The 23,434-nt window shown below is 37.1% G+C and overlaps 1 protein-coding gene across 2 annotated transcripts in view; it reads left to right on the top strand.

The window, feature by feature from the left end:
• The first annotated feature begins 7,248 nt into the window (after positions 1-7,248).
• The window catches only part of LOC310717436 (protein APCDD1), an 18,533-nt gene continuing 2,347 nt past the window's right edge, over positions 7,249-23,434 (top strand). The window contains exons 1-5 of one of the 2 annotated variants that reach the window (XM_083525390.1): positions 7,249-7,657; positions 16,051-16,237; positions 17,042-17,252; positions 18,558-18,872; positions 22,962-23,283. In XM_083525390.1, the coding sequence (XP_083381516.1) occupies positions 7,591-7,657; positions 16,051-16,237; positions 17,042-17,252; positions 18,558-18,872; positions 22,962-23,283 (1,102 nt within the window). In that variant the 5' untranslated portion in view covers positions 7,249-7,590. The remainder of the gene's footprint in view (positions 7,658-16,050; positions 16,238-17,041; positions 17,253-18,557; positions 18,873-22,961; positions 23,284-23,434) is intronic. The other variant, XM_083525391.1, reaches the window with a different exon arrangement.

Genomic DNA, 23,434 nt, shown 5'->3' with positions numbered 1-23,434 from the left:
TCCAATGGAAAAGCAGCATGTCTAAATAAAATCATGAAGGTAATGTACGGTATAAAAGACTAATAAGCACATCTACAGTGTTTTCAGCTCACTAGAATATCATTATGCTGAAAAACCATGAAGAGCGAGTCATCATGATAAACCCTTTTGCCTAATGTGTCATGTTTCCTAGTTTTTAAGTAATTTACCAAATACAGAAACTGATCCCATGCCTCGAAACTGACACAAACCTTTACGTTTTAGTGACACAAATGTGGGAAAAACAATGGTCTCATTTTCAAACATTTTGATTTTCAGTTGATCGACTTCAATATCTATTTCATTTCAAAATTAAAAAAGAGGATATTTTTAGATTTCCATTCTATATCATTCTGAACAGTTATTCTGTATAAAATAGTATTATTCTATTCAATTACACATCTTTTTTCTTTTTGTTTTTTTGGGTTCCAGCTCGAGAGGCAAAGTCCAGTGTCACTGTCTGTTAGTTTGATGTAACCACAATTTTTCACACTCGGATTTAGGCATTTAGATTAGCATATAGAACATTACATTTGACAGCAACGGAAAAAAATTGAAGGACTGGATGCTACTTGATATCATTTACTGAAAAGTAATTGAGCAGTAACAGAAAATTATACAGACCTAAACATTGTGACCATTTGCACAATGCCAGACTGAAAGGACGGCATCCAAAGCTATAGGAAAATGACTAACATCAGCAAACTTCACAATGTCATGTGATTGTATGTGCACCTGATTCGCAAACTCTATTAATCATAATCTTATATAAAGCACTACTTTTCTCATGTTTGTCATCCATGATTGTCATCAATGCTGTTTCTTGGTCCAGCTTGTGTTTACTATGTTCCCAGACATTTGGGTTCTTTTTTGTTTAGACTGAAAAATGTCATATACCTTTATAGACTTGAGACTTCAGCATGTGACCATAGCACTATTTTTTTATACTTTTATACTATTATACTTTGCTAGTTTTAACTAAGAGTTTATGACTTCAAGTCCCAGGATTTAAACTGGGGTCAATCCCTTAAAAATCCTTTCAATCCTTGTGCTTATACGTCACACTGAATAAAAGAATCAGCCAAATGAAAAAAAAAAAAAAAACAAAAAAAATATATATATATATATATATATATATATATATATATATATATATATATATATATATATATATATATATATATATAAGAATGAGTTACAACTTTGTACAGTAAATGTTGCTCTGTGGGTCCAGCTGACAAAAATGTTAAAATCTGTCCACAATTCTTCCTTCATGAAAGTGATCCTTGACTTAAAAAGGTTCATTACATCTCAGTTAGGTTTTGTTTAAAAAAAAAAAAATAAAGAAGTCCCTTAAATATTCACCAGCAAAAGTGGAAAAAGGTGCTGTGGTCGAATGAAACAATGTTTTGAATGTCATCCAGAAAGCGAATGTCTGGAGAAAAGCCCTTATATTTAACCATCGTTTCTGAAGTAAAGCTTGGTGCTGAGAGAACCCTGTTGTGCAGGTGTTTCTCTTTAGCTGGGAGTGGGTTACATGTCAGGATTTATGGGAAGATGGATGACACAAAGTACAGGCGAAGTTCTGAAGAAAGCCTGCAGCCCTCAGCTAGGAAGTGAGAATGAGATGATCACCTTTCAGGGTGACAAGTTCAGCTGGCGTACAGTAGCTGCAGGACAGAAAGGTGAACGTCCGTTTTTTTTTTACTGGAAAGCAAATGTTTTATTGAGACATGTAATATTACAGTAATAATACAGCAGCTGACAGAGGGAAAGGTGAATATCTGACTGAAATTGAAGGGATGGTCTGTCGAAATTCACTGCGACACGCTGCGATTCAAGCAAAATGCGGATATGTGTTAAGGAACAATACTTAACATGGCATCTTTTTTTGGAAAGTATTTAAAGAAAGGTTGGTGTGATACAGCCTGACACAACTTGGAGTTACTTTTACCCTCCTAAAATTGATTCCTTCCCAATTTTAGCAGGTTACTAAGTGTTCTTCTTCATCTTATAGTGTCACAATGGGCATTATTAATGAAAAGACTCCTTCCATTAAATGTTATAAATAAACATCTCCTTACACTTATTAATATTAATGATTCAAAAATGTTATTTATTAATCTCTTTAATTGTCTGGATAGTACTCCATTATTACCGTTATATTATGTGGATATCCATCAGAGAATTGAATTTGCTGATGCCATGAAAATAATCATTTATTGTACATTGATAAAAACTTGAGATTTGCATGTGGAATTAATATCAGAACTCCCATTATAGAAATATAATCACAGACTTCTGATCAACCATATTCAGAGATTCAATAGCTCTAATATTATATATATATATGTGTAGAATTGTATAATGGCAAATATTACATCATATTTTTGTATGGTTCATTTAAAGTATTGAGTCTTGTGTGTTATTATTCTTTCTATAAAACCTTCTTTAGGCATAGCCTGATACTGAAAGAGGAACCGCAAAGGCTTTCGATTACTGAACACAGACATGGTTAACACACCGTGACTGCTCAGCCTCCCTCTTTCCATTCCTCTCTTTTTCTCTCTCTTTCTTTCTTTCTCCCTCTCATCTCATTTCTAAGCCAGACTGATAAATCCAAATTCTCTCTATGAGCATTGTTCCAGATCTTGCCCTCTGCATATCTGTAATCTGGGGAAAAAAACAAAAGGACTGAAGGAAAGAGAGAATGAGGGGAGGTGAAGAGCAAAGCGGAGAGCGAGTAAGGGCGGGGGATTCCGTGACAAACTCCATGGTAACGCAACAGAAGAAGAAATATCCCAAACAATACGTTTAATTAGAGACTCTGGATGTGGGCCAAAAATCACTTAATCTTGATTTTATGACAAGTAGAGAGAAAAAAAAAAAGGAAAAAAGATAAAGAGACAAAAACTACAAAGAAGAAGGAAGCTAGACTGTTCTTACTTACTCAATTACATGTTCAACACATCCCCATAAAGCTAAAATTCTAAAATCTGTGCATTCAAATGTGCTGCTTAAACTAGTTTGATCTATTTTAGTATCTTTAGCATTTTTATTTTTTAAAGTATACATATTAATAAGCACTCAATTTGAACTCAATTTGAAATTGTTGAAGTTTTTTCAACAATTTCCTTTACACTTGTTCCTCTCAAGGTTTCTTTGTCATTTCCAAGCCACTGGTGGTGCTGGTTTGCTCATTAGGGAATAAACATTTAGGGACAAATTTGTGACTTGAAAAAAATTCTATTTGTAATCTGTTTGTGTTTTTTTTTTTTTTTTTTTGTAAAGCTGCTTTAGGACAATGCCCATTGTTAAAAGTGCTATACAAATAGGACTTGAATTGAATTTAAAGGTAAACTACCTCTACGCGTCTGAGCTGCCGTTAAACGAGTGTCACTATGCACATTCTTCAAACGTTACCTTTCAGGGCAGGTCTAGGATCAAGTCTGATCTTTTGTGACAGTGCATTTAACTTAAAATGGGTTTCCCAGTCCTAGTGCTGAAACACCTCTAGTCTGAAGCAGATGCCCACTGAAGCTTTCTGACAATATTGTGGTTCTTATTCATATTTGTATTGGTTTTTATGTGCATTATCTGTACATTCAGAATAATGTATTATATTGGGTTACATCCCTGATGTGCAACTACCATGTTTTGCTCAGGTAATACACTGTATGTATCTGTAAAGCTGCTTTGAGACCATGTCCAAATGTGACAAGTGCTGTAGAAATAAACTTGAATTTAATTGAATTGAATATTACTGTGATTTTCATCTAACCAGCATCAATGGTGGCATACAAAAAAATTACTTTGACACCATGGCAATGTATACATGACTACACATCACTCTATGTACTACAACACAGCATGTACAGTCAGCCATGGTTGTACAGTTTGTGCGCTGCAGCTCAGAGGGTTGAGTGAATGCTAATGAGAGAGGTCTAATGACCGGGACAGGAGGCTAGTGTTTGTTTTGACTCCCGAAACCCACATATTGGTTAAAAAACATCAGAGAGGGTGTGTTAAAGCTATCCATGGATCAGTGCTACAGGTCACACACACACACACACACACACACACACACACACACACACACACACACACACACACACACACACACACACACACACACACACACACACACACAGAAAAACTCAAAGGTCAGAGGGCAAAGGTCAGAGTAAAAAAAAAACCTGTGGCTTTGTGTGTTTGTGAATTCTCCACAATGAAGGTGGTACAGAAAACTGATTAGTTAGAATTTGCTCCACACCTTAGACACACTCTCCTTCCAACCCTAAACACACACACACACACACACACACACAGAATCTTGGCTGAAATAATTACGACTGTAAAAAAAGGCACTATATTTTCAGGAAGAAATGCAAGAATGTCTGCTTGAGAGTTTCTTTTATTTATTAACTGGATAAAATACGCACTGATTTATTGTTAAAGGTCCGTATTAATGTTGTTTTTACAGAGGAGAACTCGCTGGATCCAGCTCATATCGAGGGTGAGGTCATTGGAAATCCGGAGATAATAAGCCATGTAGGGTTTTTCATCCCTGCCAAGTGGATTTTTTTAATATCACAGCTTGTCTTTACTTGTGATCTCAGATGGCTATTCACTAGAGAACACTGTAGAAATGTGTGTGTGTGTGTGTGTGTGTGTGTGTGTGTGTGTGTGTGTGTGTGTGTGTGTGTGTGTGTGTGTGTGTGTGTGTGTGTGTGTGTGTGTGTGTGTGTGTGGAAGTGAGAGAGAGAGAGAGAGAGAGAGAGAGAGAGAGAGAGAGAGAGAGAGAGAGAGAGAGAGAGAGAGAGAGAGAGAGAGAGAGAAAGATGGGTGTGGATGCCATTTGTTCTAATACCTGTGGTTTTCCTAAGATGAAAACATTGAGTCAGAACAATGGAGAGTGTGTGAATGAAAAACCGAGTTTGACAGAAACAGATATGCATGAAGTCACCACTTTATAGACACAATTCAAGCCTCTCTATTTTTCTCACTTTTACAGCTGCAGGGTCTCGAGAGAGAGCAAGAGACAGAGACAGACAGAGCAAGAGAGAGAGAGGGTGGGAGAAATAAAAAGGCAAGTCTGATTGTGGTCATACTGAGAGATTAAAGTCTTTTGAACACATAGAAACCAAACCCAACATTTTGGATGCGCTTTCGTTTTTCTTTCCATATGGACACATAGTTATCACAGTTGCAGGAAATTACATATCTCATCCCTTCCTCGAGGCACTGCAATGTTTTGAACTCTGTTTTCTTTACACTATAAGGAAAAAAATTAATAGTTTTAAATAGGGAAGTGTGAGTGGAGAGCTTTTTCTTTACACTGCAAGAGATTCAAATCAAAATATTAAATGTTGTTTATATATTAAGTTGAACATTTTGAAATGTTTTCATATTTGATACCATGCAAATATGCGCTTGTATGAAATCTGCATGCATATTGAATATTTTTGTACTGTTATATACTTTTAGAACATTTCAGTATACTTTCTACCCAATCATTTACCATTGGTATTTTTTAAATTCACAAGACTTATTAATGAAATTTTGATTTGAATGACAGAAGTGTTACAGCAGAAAAATACTTTATGCACGTTGGTCAGCTGAGCAGATTAATTAGTTTTAATTATGTGACTGAGAAAATTCTGCATTAAAGCTTAAAAGAAATTAGGAATTGTAAATGTTTTTTTTGAAGAGGTTATTGACATTTCAGGATAATATTCTCTCATGAGATGTAACAGATAAACAATCGCAGGTGAAACTGGTGGAAACACAGCAGCTTATTGTAAAATATCATTCTGACCATGTATACAGTATGTATATAAAACCCTGGGCCAAGACCTGAATGGGAAAAACAACAAAATCATTAGCCAGGAAATTAAAAAGAATTAGTTATTGTGATTTTATATATATATGTATATATATATATATATATATATATATATATATATATATATATATATATATATATATATATATATATATATATATATATATATATATATATATATAATGCTTAATATTTTACCAGTTTTGGGCTTGGGCTTGTTTTTTTTTTTGTTTTTTTTGTTTTTTGTACAGGAATTTATATTATATTTATTTCTAGTTTGCAACATACAAATACATACAAGTAGCGAAACTGGTGTCCAGTACTGTTTTTCAAAACTGGTCAATTTTACAATTAGGTTTCCTGCATGTAACTTATTTTTACACAAATGTACAGTTTTTGAAATTGTAGCAGTTTGTAAATCAGGGGCCATGCAGTCATAGCTGGGATCGAAAGAAAAGAAAAGAAAAGAAAAGAAAAGAAAAGAAAAGAAAAGAAAAGAAAAGAAAAGAAAAGAAATGAAAAAAATGAATGCAAAGACAAGTAAAGCAAAGCAGAGAAAGGAAAAGTAACAAAAAGAAAAAAAAATGTAAAGAAAAGAAAAGTAATGAAAAAAGAAAAGTAAAAAATTTGAAAGATAAAAAGTAAAGAAAATAAAAATAACTGTAAAGAAAGAAAAAGTAATGAAAAGAAAAGTAATGGGATAAAAAGAAAAGAAAAGTAACGAAAAGTAAAGTAAAAAAGTAAAGAAAGGAGATATTAAAAAAAAGTAAAGTAAAGAAAAGACAAGACAAAAAAAGGACTAATAAAAGTAAAGAAATGAAAAATGGTAAAGAAAAGCAAAGAAATGACAGAGAAGAGAAGAGAAGAGAAGAGAAAAGAAAAGAAAAGAAAAGAAAAGAAAAGAAAAGAAAAGAAAAGAAAAGAAAAGAAAGAAAAGAAAAGAAAAGAAAAGAAAAGAAAAGAAAAGAAAAAGTAAAGTAAAAAAAGTGAAGAAAGGGGATATAAAGAAAAGTAAAGAAAAGACAAGACAAAAAAAAGAACAGTAAAGACAAGTAAAGAAATGACAGAGAAGAGAAGAAAAGACAAGAAAATAAAAGAAATGACAAAAGAAAAGAAACTGTTGTCATAAAGGCAAAATGATAGGATAAACCGTGTGTTGTTTAATTGTTTAAAACTGTGCCCTATGCCCTGTGCCCTGAGCCCTATGCCCTGTGCCCTGAGCCCTGAGCCCTGAGCCCTATGCCCTGTGCCCTGAGCCCTGTGTCCTGTGTCCTGTGTCTGGTGTCCTGAGCCCTATGCCCTGTGCCCTGAGCCCTGTGTCCTGTGTCTGGTGTCCTGAGCCCTGAGCATGGAGGATTTATGACAGTAGTACTACTACTCTCAGCACAACAGTGTGTTCAAAAGAGTCGGCTCAGTAAAGTGACTCGGAACGCTTGTCTCTAGTAAAAGGCTCCGGTTTCTCAGATCAGCCTCCAGTGGTGATGAGGAACCCGGAGTTGAACAGCTCGCTAACGGAAGTCAGGCTCTGAGCTCATCTAAGCTTCTCCGCGTCTGTCTGCAAGCACGTAAACACCGACACGGTTCCTCGGCTCCTCGGCGCTTTTCCCACTCGGCCGCGGGCTCAGGACGCGCAGTCTTCAGCGATTTCCTTTAGATGTCTGGATACGCTTTTCTTGGCGATTTGATTTGATTTTGGCAGCACCAAAGTGGAAGTGCATGAGGACACAATGAGGAGCTGTGGGTCCGGCTGCAGGAGGATGGACATTACTGTAACCCTGCTGCTGGTGACGCTTGGTGAGTTCATGGTTTCACTGTTACTGAACACACACACACGCTCATAGGGACTGATGACAGTCCAAGCTTTCTAAATGTGTTCTTCTGTGCTTTTACATAATACAGAGTTCCCCAGAAGGAAAAACTGAACAGACACTAAGGGTGCTCAAGTACCCAAATAGATACAGACTTGGACAAACTCCACCTTAGGACCCTACAAGAACCCACGATTTTCTCATAAGTAACTTGAAACGGACAAAAAGTAACTGATGTCTATATTGTGAATACAAAAAATGAATACAAAAAATCTGAGTTTGATTTTAAATTTTGATGTAACAGAATATTTTGAATAATAAAACAATCCCTTAGAAAATAAATCAAAATAATTGCATTCTAGTGATGTTTCGAAATAATAATTTCCATTTTTATGACATTTGTTTTACACATGTCTTCAATCATTCAGCCTATTTCAATTGTGAGAAATGTGGTCACTGATGTTTGGTATCATGTTGTACACCACACTGAACATGAACCAGCAATAGCGAAGGAGAAAATGTTGTCTGAGGAGGTAAAACAGAAATGAATAGACAAGCAGGATAAAGGTAAAGGTTTTAAGACCATCTCCAGGCAGCTTGATATTCCTGTTATTACAGTTGCAAATATTATTAAGAAGTTTAACGTCCATGGGACTGTTGCCAACCTCTCTGGATGAGGCTGCATGAGAAAAATGATACGGATTGAACGGAAAGCTGGTGCGAATGGTAGAGAACTATCCAAGAAAATCAGAGACAAAAGCTGATCTCCAAGGTCAAGTTACATCAGTGTCTGATCACACAGCATGTCACTTTTTAAACATCAATGAGCTCCATGTTGAAAGAAAAAAGAAAAGGCCAGACTGGAAGCTTTTTTGGCAAAATACAAAGAGATTTTCAAAGAAATATCCATGATATCTACTGTGGAACATGGGGAATGCTCGATAATGTTTTGGAATTGCTTTGCGATGTCTGACCTTGAACCTGTGCAGGGTGCAATGAAATTTCAAGACTGCCAAGCCATTCTGGAGCAAAACATACGGCCCAGAATCAGACAGTTTATCTCAGGTGCAGCCATGGATCCTCTAACAGGATACTGACCCAAAACATCTGACTAAAAGCACCCAGAATTGGCTCAGATATTTCTAAAACACTGGAATATAATAAGTTGGGCTTCAATGAGGCCAACTCCCTGATCTGAATGCTATCAAACGTCTATGGAAACGTGGAGTCTGGAAAAGCTACCTTTCAAACCTGAGACAGCTGGAGATGTTTTCTCATAAAAAAGCAGACCAGAAGGCCTTTTAACAGGTGCAGAAGTCTGAATGAGAGCTACAGATATCGCTTGTTTGCACTGATAAATAAAATAAAAGTTGTACAAAAGGATATTAGATTAAGGGGCCCATCATTTGTATCCCTGGCCTTTTTGTTTGTTATATGACTCAAACTATTCAGTTAAATCAAAAATATTTGAGAATTATTTCAGAGAAAATTTGGAATGTTTGTCTGCATTATTAGATTATACCAACTGTCTCGTGGCTCGTGCAGCCATACAGACAAAACATGTTATGCACTTAATGCAAAATGAATATCTTTCCTGTAATTTTTTACTTTTTTTTTTGCACGCTCTAGGTGTTGTTTAAATCCGAAATATATTAATGTTAGCCTTCGCATGCCAGTTTGTTTTGTACGGGATCCAGTCACCAAATCTATGTGGTTAATCTGAATAGGAACAGTTTTTGAAAAATGTAATTAATGTCCAGTTGATTTTGGAAAGATGACCATGTCAGATGTCATTTCACATCTGGTGAAAAGGGATCCATTGGTTGCATTCTTTTTCCAGACAACATTCACACGATGATGATGATAAGGTGTGAGTGAAAATACAGACAAAATGAAACTTCAGGGTGAAATCAGCTGGTTTAATCGCGTAATTAGTTTCACGTAACCTGTAGCTTTAATGTTACTTGATTTTCCTTATTTTAATATACATTTTTATTTTTTATTTTTTACTTTTACTGGCTTTAATGAATGCATCTGCTTTAGCTTGCACTTGAGAACTGGTGTCCAGTGATTTCAGGTTATAGAGCTCATGCTGTGTCTGCAGATCAGTAAGGGCACACAGAGGGCGCTGATGAGCACCTTTTAAGTTCTGGAGTCTCCAACTGTCTGAATATTGTATTTTCTCTGCACCTGATTGTTATAACTAATTACTAGTGTAACTAAGTGTTAAAGCAGATGGTAAAAACACCAAATGTGCTGAACACATGGTTCAGTACTGCATTTCTTTGGGATTGCTTTTTGTCTTTCCCAAAAGGCCTCCGCTCACATTTGTAAGAACTAAGTTTCTACATTATGAAGGTTCAAGGGGGAGATTATGTTTAAATCATCTCTACTCTGGGGAAGGGTAGGCAATAAAGTGCTCTCCCTGTGCCTCTCGGGTAGATGTGGGGCTGTTCTGGAGTTCAAGGCTATACTTTAGCTCTCTGTGATGGCGATAGCGGCCTGGTATGGTTCCGTCTGCTAGAAATGACAACCGGAGCCCAAACATTCAGCTCTCACTTCAAATTAGGCCCAGAAATGAAAAAAAAAAAAACCCCAATATATTTTCAACTCTCGTGTGTGTTTAAAGGAATCAAAAGTTTAATTAAGTGGCACGTTATTGCAGCCTTTTCCTGGCACCCATAAAACTGCCAGTGTCAGACTGGATTAGAGTGTAATGTACATTTATGGGAGGGTGGGATGGGTGTGAGAGAAACCTCAGGATAAGGTCGTAGAGAAACCAAAGGATCGGCTTAGAGCCCGTTTTTTATGTTGCGCAGAGGCGTTTTTAATGCGCTCTGACACTGAAGCTGTTAAATCCTATGCTAAGATAATTAGACTGCTGGCACATGCAGTTAGCGAATCTCAATTAAAAGTAAACATTAATTAACAAAGTATAGAAACTATTAAAATTTGGTCCAGTCTAATTAGACACTAGGCAAACCAAAGAAATGACATTAAATCTAATACATACATTAACTCCTGTGCCAGTTAGGATTTTTTTTGTTATTAAATTTCTTTGCACATGCTATAAAATTCTTATGGATACATAAATCTTGTATTGACACCAGACTACTAAACGGTGTCTTGAGAGAAGAATGTCAGAGACGTGCTGTCCGTCGAACATGAATTGGGACATGGTAAAGTGCTTTAGAGGAGAGGCAGAATGTCTCCAAAAGTCCTGGATTGCTCTCGCCAGCTAAGTTCGATTCTTGAGCTCGTCTGTCCGTTTGTCAGCCGTCCCAGGACTGTTAGCTCACCGATGGGGTCTGTCCAACTGGAAATGTTCTTGGTGGTTAAAGGATTGGGGAACTGAGTGGGTGCTTTGAATTAGAGCTTGGGAAAAAGTGGTTATGGGCTTCAGGCTGGAATTGAAGGATCTATTTGGCTTCCAAGCATGGAGGTTTGACAATTAACCTCATATGAAGTTTTATTTTTATTTTCAAAAGCAGATTTGTTCAGCGAAAGCGGTACAACAGGCAGGGTAAGGCATTGTCTCATTTGCGATAAACTGGGTATATTCAAGAGTACAATAGACAAAGACGGGCAGCGTACCCATGCATGGGAATTCTAATGACATCAGGTCCGGTCACGGCCTCTTTCTTTACCCAGGCTGCAGGACGCCAATAGGTCATAAATGCCCTCTGCGGGTCATGGGTCATAAATCCTCTCTATGCTTCAGTGCCTCTGTATATTTATACTGCGGGTTTTTACATCGCGTACTGACTGCTTTTATAAAGCTGGCCATGTTATTAAAGGATGATCCTATTTATTCCAGTGGCTCATTACAGTACTGGCTTCATTCTGTCCATGAAGCTTTATCCGATTTCAAATTTACGTTCCTCTCGCTACGGATCTGTTCCAAGTCAGCTTGATTTAAATTCCTCCTGAGGTATATCTCCATGCAGAATTTATCAACCTTTGGATCGATAGCGAAGTTGTCTGTAAAGAAAATGTGGTTGATACAAAAAAACCCTAGGTTTTTCTTTTAATAAAAAAAAAGAACCGTGCAAATCCATGACAAGGCCAGGGTGCTAAAGTGGCATTTGAAAAAAATCTCCCAAAAGCAGGCAATGTCGGGTTGCCTTTTCACAGTATTGTGGAGGAGTGTGTTTACATAATAGAAGCCGGGTTATGCCGTGGCCAACATCTCCACATTGGTTCCAGATATCACAGTTTAGAATTAATCACATGGCCGGCTTGATGAGTGGGAGTCGGTGCAGGTGCAAATGGAGCCCTTACAGTATCTCACAAAAGTAACAACACTTATATTGTATTGTAAACATACAGCCATTGTTAAATATATAACTGGCAACAAAAGTGAGTACACCCTAAGTGAAAATGTCAAAACTGTGTGCAAAGTGAGCACCATTGGTCTCTTGCGCTGCATTAATCCTCCTGGACATGGAATTCACCAGAGCTGCACAGGTTGTTGCTGAAATCCTCTTCCACTCCTCCATAATGACATCACAGAGCTGCTGGATGTTAGACACATGGCAGTTCTTCACCCCACAGGTGATCAATAAGGTTCAGGTTTGGAGACGTACTGGGCCACTCACCTTCATCTTCCTCAGCAAGGCAGTTGTCATCTTGGTGGTGTGTATGGGGTTGGTAATATGTTGGTAAACTGCCTCTCAAGAAGGGCATCATGTTCTGCTTCAGTATGTCACAGTACATGTTGGAATCCATGTTTCCACACAATGATCCCCAGACCGTGATGCACCCACCAACATGATTGACTGTAGGCTAAAGTTTTCTTGGTGCTTCTCACCAGGGCGTCGCCACACATGCTGGACACTATCTGAGCCAAACAAGTTTATCTTAGTCTCATCAGACCACAGGACATGGTTCCGGTAATTCATGCTCTTGGACATGTTCTCTCCAGCAAACTGTTTGCAGGCTTTTTTTGTGAGCCAGCTTCAGAATAGGTTTCCGTCTGGGACGACGCCATGCAAACCTACTTGTTGCAATGTGCAGCGTACGGTCTGAGCACTGACAAGCGGAAATTCCGCTTCTGCGACCTCTAAAGCGATGCTGCAGCAATCATGCGTCTGGTTTTTGTAGGCAGCTTCTGCATCTGACACACAGCACGAGGACTAACATTTTTTGATGGACCTTGCAAGTCCTGTTCCAAATGGACTCCGTCTTGTTAAACCTCTGTATGACCCTGGTCACTGCACTGTAACTCAGTTTCAGGGTGTTACCGATCTTCTTGTAGCCTCAGCCATCTTTGGAGAGCAATAATTCCAATTCTCAAATCCGCTTAGAGTCTTTGCCATGAGGTGGATGTTGAACATCCAGTGGTCAGTATGAGAGATTTGTACTCAAAGCACCAAATTTTAACTGCTCTAATACATGATACACAAATTCTTATGGTCCTGCCAAGCAGACAAAAAACATGAACATGATGAATAGGACATGTGGCTTTGCATGATTAAACGACATACAGCTGTTATCACTTAGGGTCTACTCACTTTTGTTGCCAGCTATTTTGACAGTAATGGCTGTACGTTGAGTTATTTTCAGGACAGTAAATTTGTACTGATATACAAAGTGCACATTGATACTCTAAAATATATCTAAGTTTATTTTTTATAGTATTGTCCCTTTAGAAGATATACTAAAATCATTGCTGAAATGTGAGTGGTGCACTCAATTTTTGGGAAATAATGTATATCCACAGGCACTAAAGAACATGGATATTAACATAAAGGAGGTTTTCATGGGGCTTCTAACACTTAAGAAATATTCTGTTTCTTTGTTCTCAAAGTTTCTAATAAAAGTCAAAGCAATCAGTTTGAACTGATGAAATGTGATGAGGATTCGATAGATTTGATCATATCTTGTCTTGTCTATGATCAGTGTGGCTCTGAACCCCAACACACAGGGCTACTGTTTCACCACCAGGTCAGCATGTGACCGTAGATCAGATCTGTATTAGTGAAAAGTACTTAATACTTAACTAAATACTGAACTGCAAATTAAATGGTTAATGCTGTACAGTTAGTACAGAAAATAGGCATTATTAAGATGAAGCTAACCCACAATGGCTTTCATTGTTTGTTTGGAGAGTTATTATTTTATGGTACAGTCTCCCAAAGACCTAATGTGCATTATATAACTTGCATTATGTTAGTTTACGCCTGAAAGTTTGTTAATTTTGTCAACTTTAAGTCAAGACTCTATAGGTAGTGATGAAAATTTTGGACATTTAAATCTTTTTTTTTCAATTGAGTGAAAAAAGAACAAGAAATGTTGAATTTCTTTTTATATTTAGAACCAAAACTTTTGAAATGATCCACTTTTATGAACTGAACATGTTCACGTTTATTCATATCCCAAAAAAGAGGTTTTAATGGGGCTTGTTTGTCAGAATTCTACTCACACCTTACCTCTATTAATTCATTGATAAATCCTCATGTTACTTTGTCTTTACCAGACAAAATACTTTTCTCTCTATGAAAACAAATCCCTATCTGCATGGCATTAGTGTAGTCGAATAGGAACGTAAATGTTTTTTTGTTTTGTCTGACTCAGCAATTTTTTTCAAGTCTTTCCTACTAAATTCAGATAAAAAAAAATCTCTAAATCTAAAAAGGACTGTGTTAAAATAGTGAATAATGAAATATAAATTTTATACTACTGTGTTTCTTGCTATAGATCTCATACATTTTATTAACACAATCGCAGGAAAAACAAGCCGGATTTATAATTAAAGTCAAAGCAATCAATTTGTATTGATGAAATGTGGGATAAATTGATGCATGAGACTTAGATATCTGCAACATATCATAGAATATACTTATAGAAAACCAAATAAATCCAAGTAGTATTAAAGATTGTAACAGACTTAAAGACCAACAAGCAAACTAACCAGCAAAATTCTAAACATGTCACTTCGCTAATATTGTATTTATAACAAAAAATATTAATTCGATTTTACTGTTCATTAAAGGTCAATACTGGATAACTTTCTATATGTTGTGGTAAAATATGACAAACTTTCTTTTTTTACAGAACTTCATATCATTCTAACACATTGTGTATATATATATATATTTTATGACATGAGCTATGACATTAGCATCCACAGCATAGTCATAAACAGTCTAAGACATTTTATGTTTTTTTAAATTATTCTTTCAAGCCCTACCCAAAGTGAAATGTTTAGCTATAGCCATTGTTTTCAAGAAAGGGAATGAAATGGAGTGGAGCCATTTATTAGCATTTTGCCATTGGTACTGGAGTTAGACGTGTTAAGTAATAAGTAATATCCTGTAAAGATATCCTTTGGTTATCCTTAGTATGGTTATTGGACCTTGGACCTTTGGATCTTGCTGCCTTATCACGCATGGTCAATCAGAAAAATACAATTGTGCTTGAAATACAATAATCAGAATTAGGTTTTTTATACTCTTTGTATAAAGTTTCGAGAGTAGCATGGACAGACTAGCATCGCCTTCGAACAGGATTGGCACACAACTATCCCTAATAACAGGTTCCAAACCTACAATAATTTTGGTGTTTGAAAGACGTCCGCACACATGGAGTTCTGCCCAATAGCCTTGAGCTCTAGTTTCCTTTCATTTCAGACGTTTGCTTTTAAGTTCCTCAGCTTTTCGGTACTTTGCGGTGACCAGAGATGACAATTGTAGCGCTAGGGAGTTAACGAATGTGCCCGATGTTATACCAAAATGAAAGTTCTTCGGTAATAATATAAACCCACATTTCGGCAGATGCGATATCTACTGAATATCTGCCAATAACGTTAAAAAAGTTGATGACTACACTTTACAACTCAGTACCTTCCAAATCACATTTTTGTACCACCAGGAGAGCGATCTGTGTTGAACACTTTAAGTGCTGCTTGCATAACTCCCCACAGGGAATCTCCCAGTTTTGTGCCAGTTTATGTATGTCGTTTATCTGTGAATTTTCTTGGAACAGAATTCAGGTGAGCGATCAAGTGTTCAAACAATCTCTGGCATTGGTAAAGGATCAAGTTACATTTGATCATTTTCAACTGTCCAGATTTTGTGAACGTGTATCCCTGGTGTTGTACTTTCTGAGATTTCTGCTCATCATGGTTATAATGAGTGACTTTTCTGTCAGCTTGAACCTGTCCTTTTATTCTATGATCTCATTTATCAAGAAGTTTTAGCCTTTACTTTTTTATTTTTCACCCAACTTTAAAGATTATCTGCATGAAATGTGTATAATTGCCAATAACTACATTCCTAATAATAAACACTGCTTTATTTATATTCCTTGCAATTATGACCAAACATAATACAAACTAGCCAAAGGGCTAAACATGTTTTTATGTGGTTGTGTATTCAGTAGGCTGGACAGTAGGCTCATCTCTGTATGTCGCGGATGGTCGCTCACCTCGTCTGGCTCTGGAGAAGAGTTTAAGCTGGCCGCCCAAAGCCATGCAGTGCCAGGACATGCTAAAGCGTCTCCATAACGGAGCACGTGTTACTGTGCAGATGCCCCCCAACTTAGAGGGCCACTGGGTCTCCACCAGGTGAGTATGTGACCCGAGATCGTGACCTGAATAGAGAAAAGTACTTAATACTGAACTAATAACTGAAAATAGAACAATGCTGTACAGGTAATGAAAAAAAAATTCTGAAAATGATTTTATTAATAGTTTGCCCACAATGGTTTTAATCATTTGTTTGATACATTTGCCAAAGAAGCATTTCACTAGAAAAAACTATATATTATATACAACTTTGAAAAATATTGTTTGTTTGTTTTTATGACATTTTTGTTTGTATTTATATGTATTATATTTTTTATAGTTATTATAACCAGGACCAAACATCTTTTGAGATGATCCACTTTAATGAAAGTTACATAACCATGTTCATTCATATCCTTAATAAGACGCACATTACAGAAGAGTTTCCCAAAATTTCGATTATCACATTTATTTCAATTGTTACAAAATGTTAAATGTGATTATACACTATTTTCTTGGCCATAAATAAATAAAGATGTTTCCAGCAAACCAATTGTAAAAAATTGTCAATTAAAAGAACCTTCACACTGAAATAAATAAGTACTTTATATTACTTTATATTACTATTACAAAATATTTTATGTATGTATTTATTATATCTATGTATTTATTTATATCAACAACCAGTGGGCAGAGATCACATCCACTGTCTTACAATTTTATACATAGTTTTTAATAGTGAATTAATAGTATTTTTAGGATTTAATATAATATAAATAAATGTGCTTGAACAATTATTTCTGTCTAATCCTCCACACCTTTTTTTTTTTTTTCCTTCTCTCATTTTCCGGGTTGTTATGGCAGCTGTGAGGTACGTCCTGGCCCGGAGTTTATCACCCGCCTCTACCATTTTCAACACAACCACACGTTTCAGGCCTGGCAGTTCTACTATGCCGACAACCACTGCACTGTGCCCTCCTACACGCTGGTGATCCAGGGCCGCATACACATGCGTCAGGCCTCATGGGTCATTCGCGGTGGCACAGAGGCCGACTACCACATCCACAATATTAAGGTGAGATGCCATGATTGCACACCGTAATTGAGAAAATGCTGATGTACTAGTAGTGTTGAGGAATTACCAAGAAGATATTAATTTCAGTACGTCCTGCCAATTTGCAAGAGAGAGAGAGAGAGAGAAAGAGAGAGAAAGAGAGAGAGAGAGAGAGAGAGAGAGAGAGAGAGAGAGAGAGAGAGAGAGAGAGAGAGAGAAAATGGTATATTATTATTATTATAATTATAAATAAATAAATAATTAATTAAAAAATAATCTCATTCATATATATATATATATTTTTATTATTTTTTTAAATTGCTGATATTGTTGCTATATATATATATATATATATATTTATTCTGTCCTTGTTTTTGTACAGATTCATTCCATTTAATATTAATAAAGTGTCTTTTTCTCCACCTCAGGCATTGTTTCAGATATTGGGACACTTTCTGTCCTCTTAATTGTACCATATTTAGCTTTTTCATGCCTAAACAATTATAATCCACCTCACAACATTATTGTAGGCATGCAGCGATTACTAATGCTTGCGAATGTATGCTGTCACTATAGTAGATATAAATGGCGTATATAGCCTTTAAATCAAACTGGTTGAACACAAAATAAAGCCCTAATCAGCTGGAAATTGGTACGATTTGCGTGTTATGTGTTCTTTTACCTCCAAAACAAGAATTCGTTTTCTGCATAACTTATTTATAAACGTTTAATGAGCGGTCATGGTGTACAATAGGATCAGGTGAAATGGTTACTCCATTTTTGCAAGTCAGAGAGTAAATGGAAACTAAAAGTTGTGTTTCTCGAACTGGAGAAACACCAGACCACACACTTCAACGGATCGGGTTTAAAGTTTGCCGCTTTGCCTCAGCATGTGTTATTTGTGTGGAATTCATTTTAAATATCACTTTTGCTAATTTAATCGAATAAAATCTGTCTTTTATTGGTTCCTTTTATGGTTATCAAGACATTTCTGAAAAGGTTATGGAACATATAAGGGTTCTTCAGGGTGGAAAACAGAAGAATTCAGGTACACCAGGACCGGCAAAGGTCTGTTTTCGCCTAGTTCCCATCTAAGAGTAGTAGATAGGATTTTCTACCCATGTTAAAGAAAATATTACAAACTGGCCAAGTGCAAAGAGTTGACTATGCTAACCGGTTACATACCGATCTAGAAGACCACTACGAGCAACGAATTAGAACCGTGATTCAATTTTAACCCGATCTCCCGCTTAGTAGTGAATCAGAGACCGTACTGAAGTTTTAGTGTGAAGTATATGTTTTTACTCTGCTCTACTTGTAATCCAGGTGATGTGCCACTCTACGAACACGGCCAAGGAGCTGAGCAGGCGATTGGCACAGAGCTGCAAAGGAATGAAAGGCGTCTCTTTGGAGCCGAACCTAAGTTATGAGCTCTGCAGTGAGGACGGAAACTGCAACTGCTCTCGCGGCCTGAACTTCACCATGCAGGAGCTGCAGCTGCTGCGCATTGAGAAGCAATACGTGAACCGGGACATGGAGCAGCCCGTGGAGGAGCTCTTTCTAGGTGACATCAATACTGAGACGAGCCAGAGGATGAGCCACAAGCCCTCCTGCTATCAGCCTCCACTGCAGAACGCCAAGGTCAGTGGGATTATATGTGCACATACGTTTGCGTGTAAACTCACGTATGCATTTGTGCTTTTTTTCAGTGTGTGCATATATTAATGCTGGAAGGTGATTTTCCCACAAATTCATGACACTGCGTGAGTTAAGGAGCGCATTGCAAATTAGATTGAAATCATTTGTGTGTGTGTGTGTGTGTGTGTGTGTATGTGTATGTGTACATGAAAGAAAGTGGAAAGTATGCCTTCTTTAGCTGTTAAGACAGAAATTGGAAGGAAAAGGCAACCAGCTGTACTTTTTGCATCATTAGGACATATAACTTTGTATTAAGACACAATACAGGAAGTTGCAACTTTTTTTTCTCTGCAAGTTTTTTTATTATTTTAAAAGCATAGTTACATGTCGACCACTTCAGTCTGTTTACCTCAATAAAAGGATCCTACTACAAGATCAAAGTTCTCAATAAAACTTTAGAAACACTGGTTCTCGTTCACCACACTTTGGCACCGCTCTCGCCATGTCAAACACTCAACTGTGAAATTGCCCTGATTTTGAGCTTTGATGAACATTTCAGTCGGGTTACACAATGGCTCATGCTCTAGTCCTTCACAATCACTCACATTGTGTTTCTCTTTAATCCCTTTAGACAAATGTGTGCATTCATGTCCAGCAGTTGTCTGGATTTGGATGCATGTCCTAGTACAGGTCACATCATGCACATTAAATAAATCAAGCCTTGTTTCAGACAATTTCGCCGATTTAACTTTGTACAGATCAGGACAGTGTTTGAGGACGAGATCACAGATCAGATGTCGTGTACCAGAGACAGTGGTAAGCTTCGACATGTGGTGTTGTGGAGAATTCACACTCCAGGTCCGATTTCCTGCATGCCATGCGGGAAGAATTGGAAAGCTCTCCGTTCCTCAGCATTTTTTTTCCCCCTTCTGTGTTCTGTGTCCGCAAATACGAAAGGTTTAGCTCAAGACTGGCTTTAGAGTTTATAGAAAATATATGCCTTTCACGTGTTTTATATGGGACACTTCAAAAACACAGCAAAGATCACCACAAAATGAGCAGACCAGCCTTGGACACAAGGACTGTACAGTAAATTTTTATCTTTTTTTTTTTTTTTTTACATGTGGAAAACCTTCTGCATTTATGTTCCCACTTTTCCAAAAGCTCGTAACTCGTTTTCTTTCTGTGTCTGGTATAATTTCAGACAGAGATGATGTCCACATAAACGTGTACCATTAAAAACGGTTTCGCCAGCCAAATGTTATTCCAAACAAGAGTCGCTCTAAAGACTGAGCCGCAGAAGAAAAAAAAAAAAAAAAAAAACAAACAACCAAAAGTGAAGCATGTGGCACTCATTTTCATTCAAATCAAGCCTAACGATTTGGTCTGCACTTTGTTGCATCGCGACCACATTAGCCAAACACGGCCGAGCCATGCATAAAAGATGTTTAATTAACAATTTCGCCATCTGAGGATGGAGGGATCCTTCCTTTTTTTAATTTTTTTATTTTTAAGATGTTGTATTGCTGTCATGACGATTCCAGACATAAATTACGAAATAGCAGCTTGTGCCCCGCTCCGGATCTGTTTTGAGAGGATTCGAGAGTGGCACTTTGTTCATTTGCGGTTATTGGGTGGATCAGAGCTGCATGGGCAGAAGCCAGCAATAGTCCCAACTGTTTTCCTCTCGTTTCCCATTTCTCCGCCACTTTTTTCCGTGGTCCCATCCCGAACTGGTTCAAACCGGTCCGCAAGCGGCGTCGAATGATTGGCACCATTCGGCAAGTCGGCGCACAAATTAGGATGTTGGTGTTAGTGTTTTAATGGCGCGGAAAGAAACGAGAAAGGAAAATAAACCTCGACGTTTCTTATGTGGTGTTTTTTTAGACTGCAGCAATCACAACTTTCCAAATGACTTTGGATAGCTTTGGCTAAACAAAAGAGCAACTCGAGCCAGGGAAAGAGTGAGAGAGGAAGACGGAGTGAGACATGTTGTCAGATGTGTTGCATTGCTAAGTCTGAGGTTAGCCAGAAGATCAGGGATTCATCAACCGAAATCTTCATCAGCAGAGACGGGGTGAACACATCTTGTCCACACATGCAGTCTGTGTTTTTCTCTTCTGTTCTTTTCTTTCCATTGTTCCCTGTGTTGGAGTCTGGTGCGTTTGGACACAACCTGGCATGGCTCTGTTAATACCGCAGCCTGTTTAAACATTTGAATAAATACTGATAAGCCCGATATATATACGTGTGTGTATGTGTGTGTGTGTGTGTGTGTGTGTGTGTGTGTGTGTGTGTGTGTGTATATATATATATATGGAAATGTTCAAATTGAAAACACTTCCAAGCTCATATATATATTTGATTTATTAATTTATTTCTTTATTTTTTTTTTATGTACAAAAATATGAGCTTGGAATTGTTTTTAATTTCATCTCTATCCACCACATTTTAGCATGTGGACTAGAATTTGAACATTTCCAGACATTGAGAGAAGAACTGCTCGTCTATTTGCGCTAAACTCGCCTATAAAACATGTCTGAGGGCAGATGTTGAATTCCAGTAATCATTTATTTTTTATTTTTATGGGAAACACACTGTATGAGCAACAGATTGTGGAGACCTGACTATGGTTCGTATGTGCTTTTTGAACTTTCCATCTCTATACACTATTGTGTGCCTCCAACTTTGTGGTAACAGTTTGGGGAAGAACCACATATGGCTGGAAACGACAGGTGGCCCATGACTTTTGGTCGTAAAGAGTATTTATTACGCTTTTTGCTCCAAGTTGACGACTCCTATGGTGTAGGCGCAGCAGTTTTATATAGATGTGTTGTACTTCTCATGAAGAAAAAAACAACGGGATGCAGCCTGATAGTTCACTCGAATGTAAAAAGCTTTTATTTATTTATTTTTGCATTGGTGACCTAGTGATAACTAAAGCTTTATCTTTATTTTTCTATTTTATTTTTCCAAAATATTTATATATTTTTTTAAACGAATATACAAGTATTTTATATAGAAAATATAGTTATAGATTTTTAAGCCACACTTGTATAATGTTAATATCTTGGGCAATTATGTGCAATAATTTCACTTCCATAATCATCATTGTTACATATGCAATAACTTGTATAACCATAATTGTAGTCTGACTTTTTCTGCCTCACTGCTACACATTTCATTTCACTTAATATGTATATTTATTTAAAATATATTTATCCCACTTAAATCTTTACTTTAATTTTACCATGAGTAACTGCAATCCAACAATTTCCCTATGGAATCAATAAAGTATTCTGATTTATTCGAGAATTCACGACCCACCTGCTTTTCAGCCGATATTATATTATATTATAACATATAAGTTGGAGCAATTGAGGCATTTTTTTAAAGAAAAAAATCGGACCTGCTTATTATTAAGCACCATAGATATTTTTTTTATTATTATTATTATTTCTTCTATTTAAAACACAGTTACATCTGCGAATACTTTGTGTAAATAAAGCTCAAACCTGAATGTTTCTCATATACCCAGTCATATATAGATACTATTTCTGACATTGAACAATGTGTCGTTTAAGTGCATTGGATATTGCATTTGTATTTTTCTCTCTTTGTAAAAGTGTTTAGGGTTTTAAGATATGTTTAACTGGAGTTTAGAAAAAACTTCATTAGTAAAATGAGATCAAATATCATTTCCATAATGTTTATTACACATGTGGACATTCTCATGTGTGATATTTATTGGATTGCTTGCAATATTAGGTGAAAGTGTTTGTATAAAATGTCCACCTTCAGCTGAATAATAGAAACAAATTAGGGGGACTCAGGATTTGTACAGGAAAAAGACGACTTGCTCCAGCATCCTACACTGAGCCTTCTTGTTCTGGTAGATCCTTGATTGCTTAAACTTATCTATGACTTCAGCCTCTTGGAAATAATGTTCTATGCAAACCACTTAATACCTTGAAGGAACATTGTTGCCAACAGGCTCAAAAGCAACCATTTTCTAGTTGTAAAATTAGCAAGGAAACAATCTCATACCTTCGTTCGATCTCCGTTCTGATATCCGTGCCTTCTTACCTTCAGAGTCACGAGCAGAACTGCGTCGCGTGCCGGATCATCTTGCGCTCGGACGAGTTGGAGCCTCCGATCCTCCCGCCACAGCCCGAGCTCAGTGTGGACCTGCGCGGCCAGTGGGTTTCTCAGCGGTGTGAAATTCGGCCGGACGGGCTCTTCCTCACAAGGCATTTCATCTTTTATGACAACAACAGCACATGGGAGGGACACTACTACCACTACACCGATCCCGTCTGCAAGCACCTGTCCTTCAGCATCTTTGCCAGGGGCAGGTACAGCCACGGTGTGCACTCTAAACGTGTCATGGGGGCAACGGAGTTTGTGTTTAATGGTAAGTGGGGGTACATTTTGTTAGCCACTTAAAGCTAATTGCACCCAAAGGTGCAGGGTTCGAGTTTACTGGCCTTGAGTAAACAGAAAAAAATTAAATGGTCTAGCGTGGGCAACCCAACAACTTGAAAAATAAATATTTAATCCAGATG

This window comes from Silurus aristotelis, assembly GCF_946808225.1.
Source record: "Silurus aristotelis genome assembly, chromosome: 22".
Taxonomy (NCBI): Eukaryota; Metazoa; Chordata; class Actinopteri; order Siluriformes; family Siluridae; genus Silurus; species Silurus aristotelis.
This window is presented reverse-complemented; position numbering and strand designations above follow the sequence as displayed.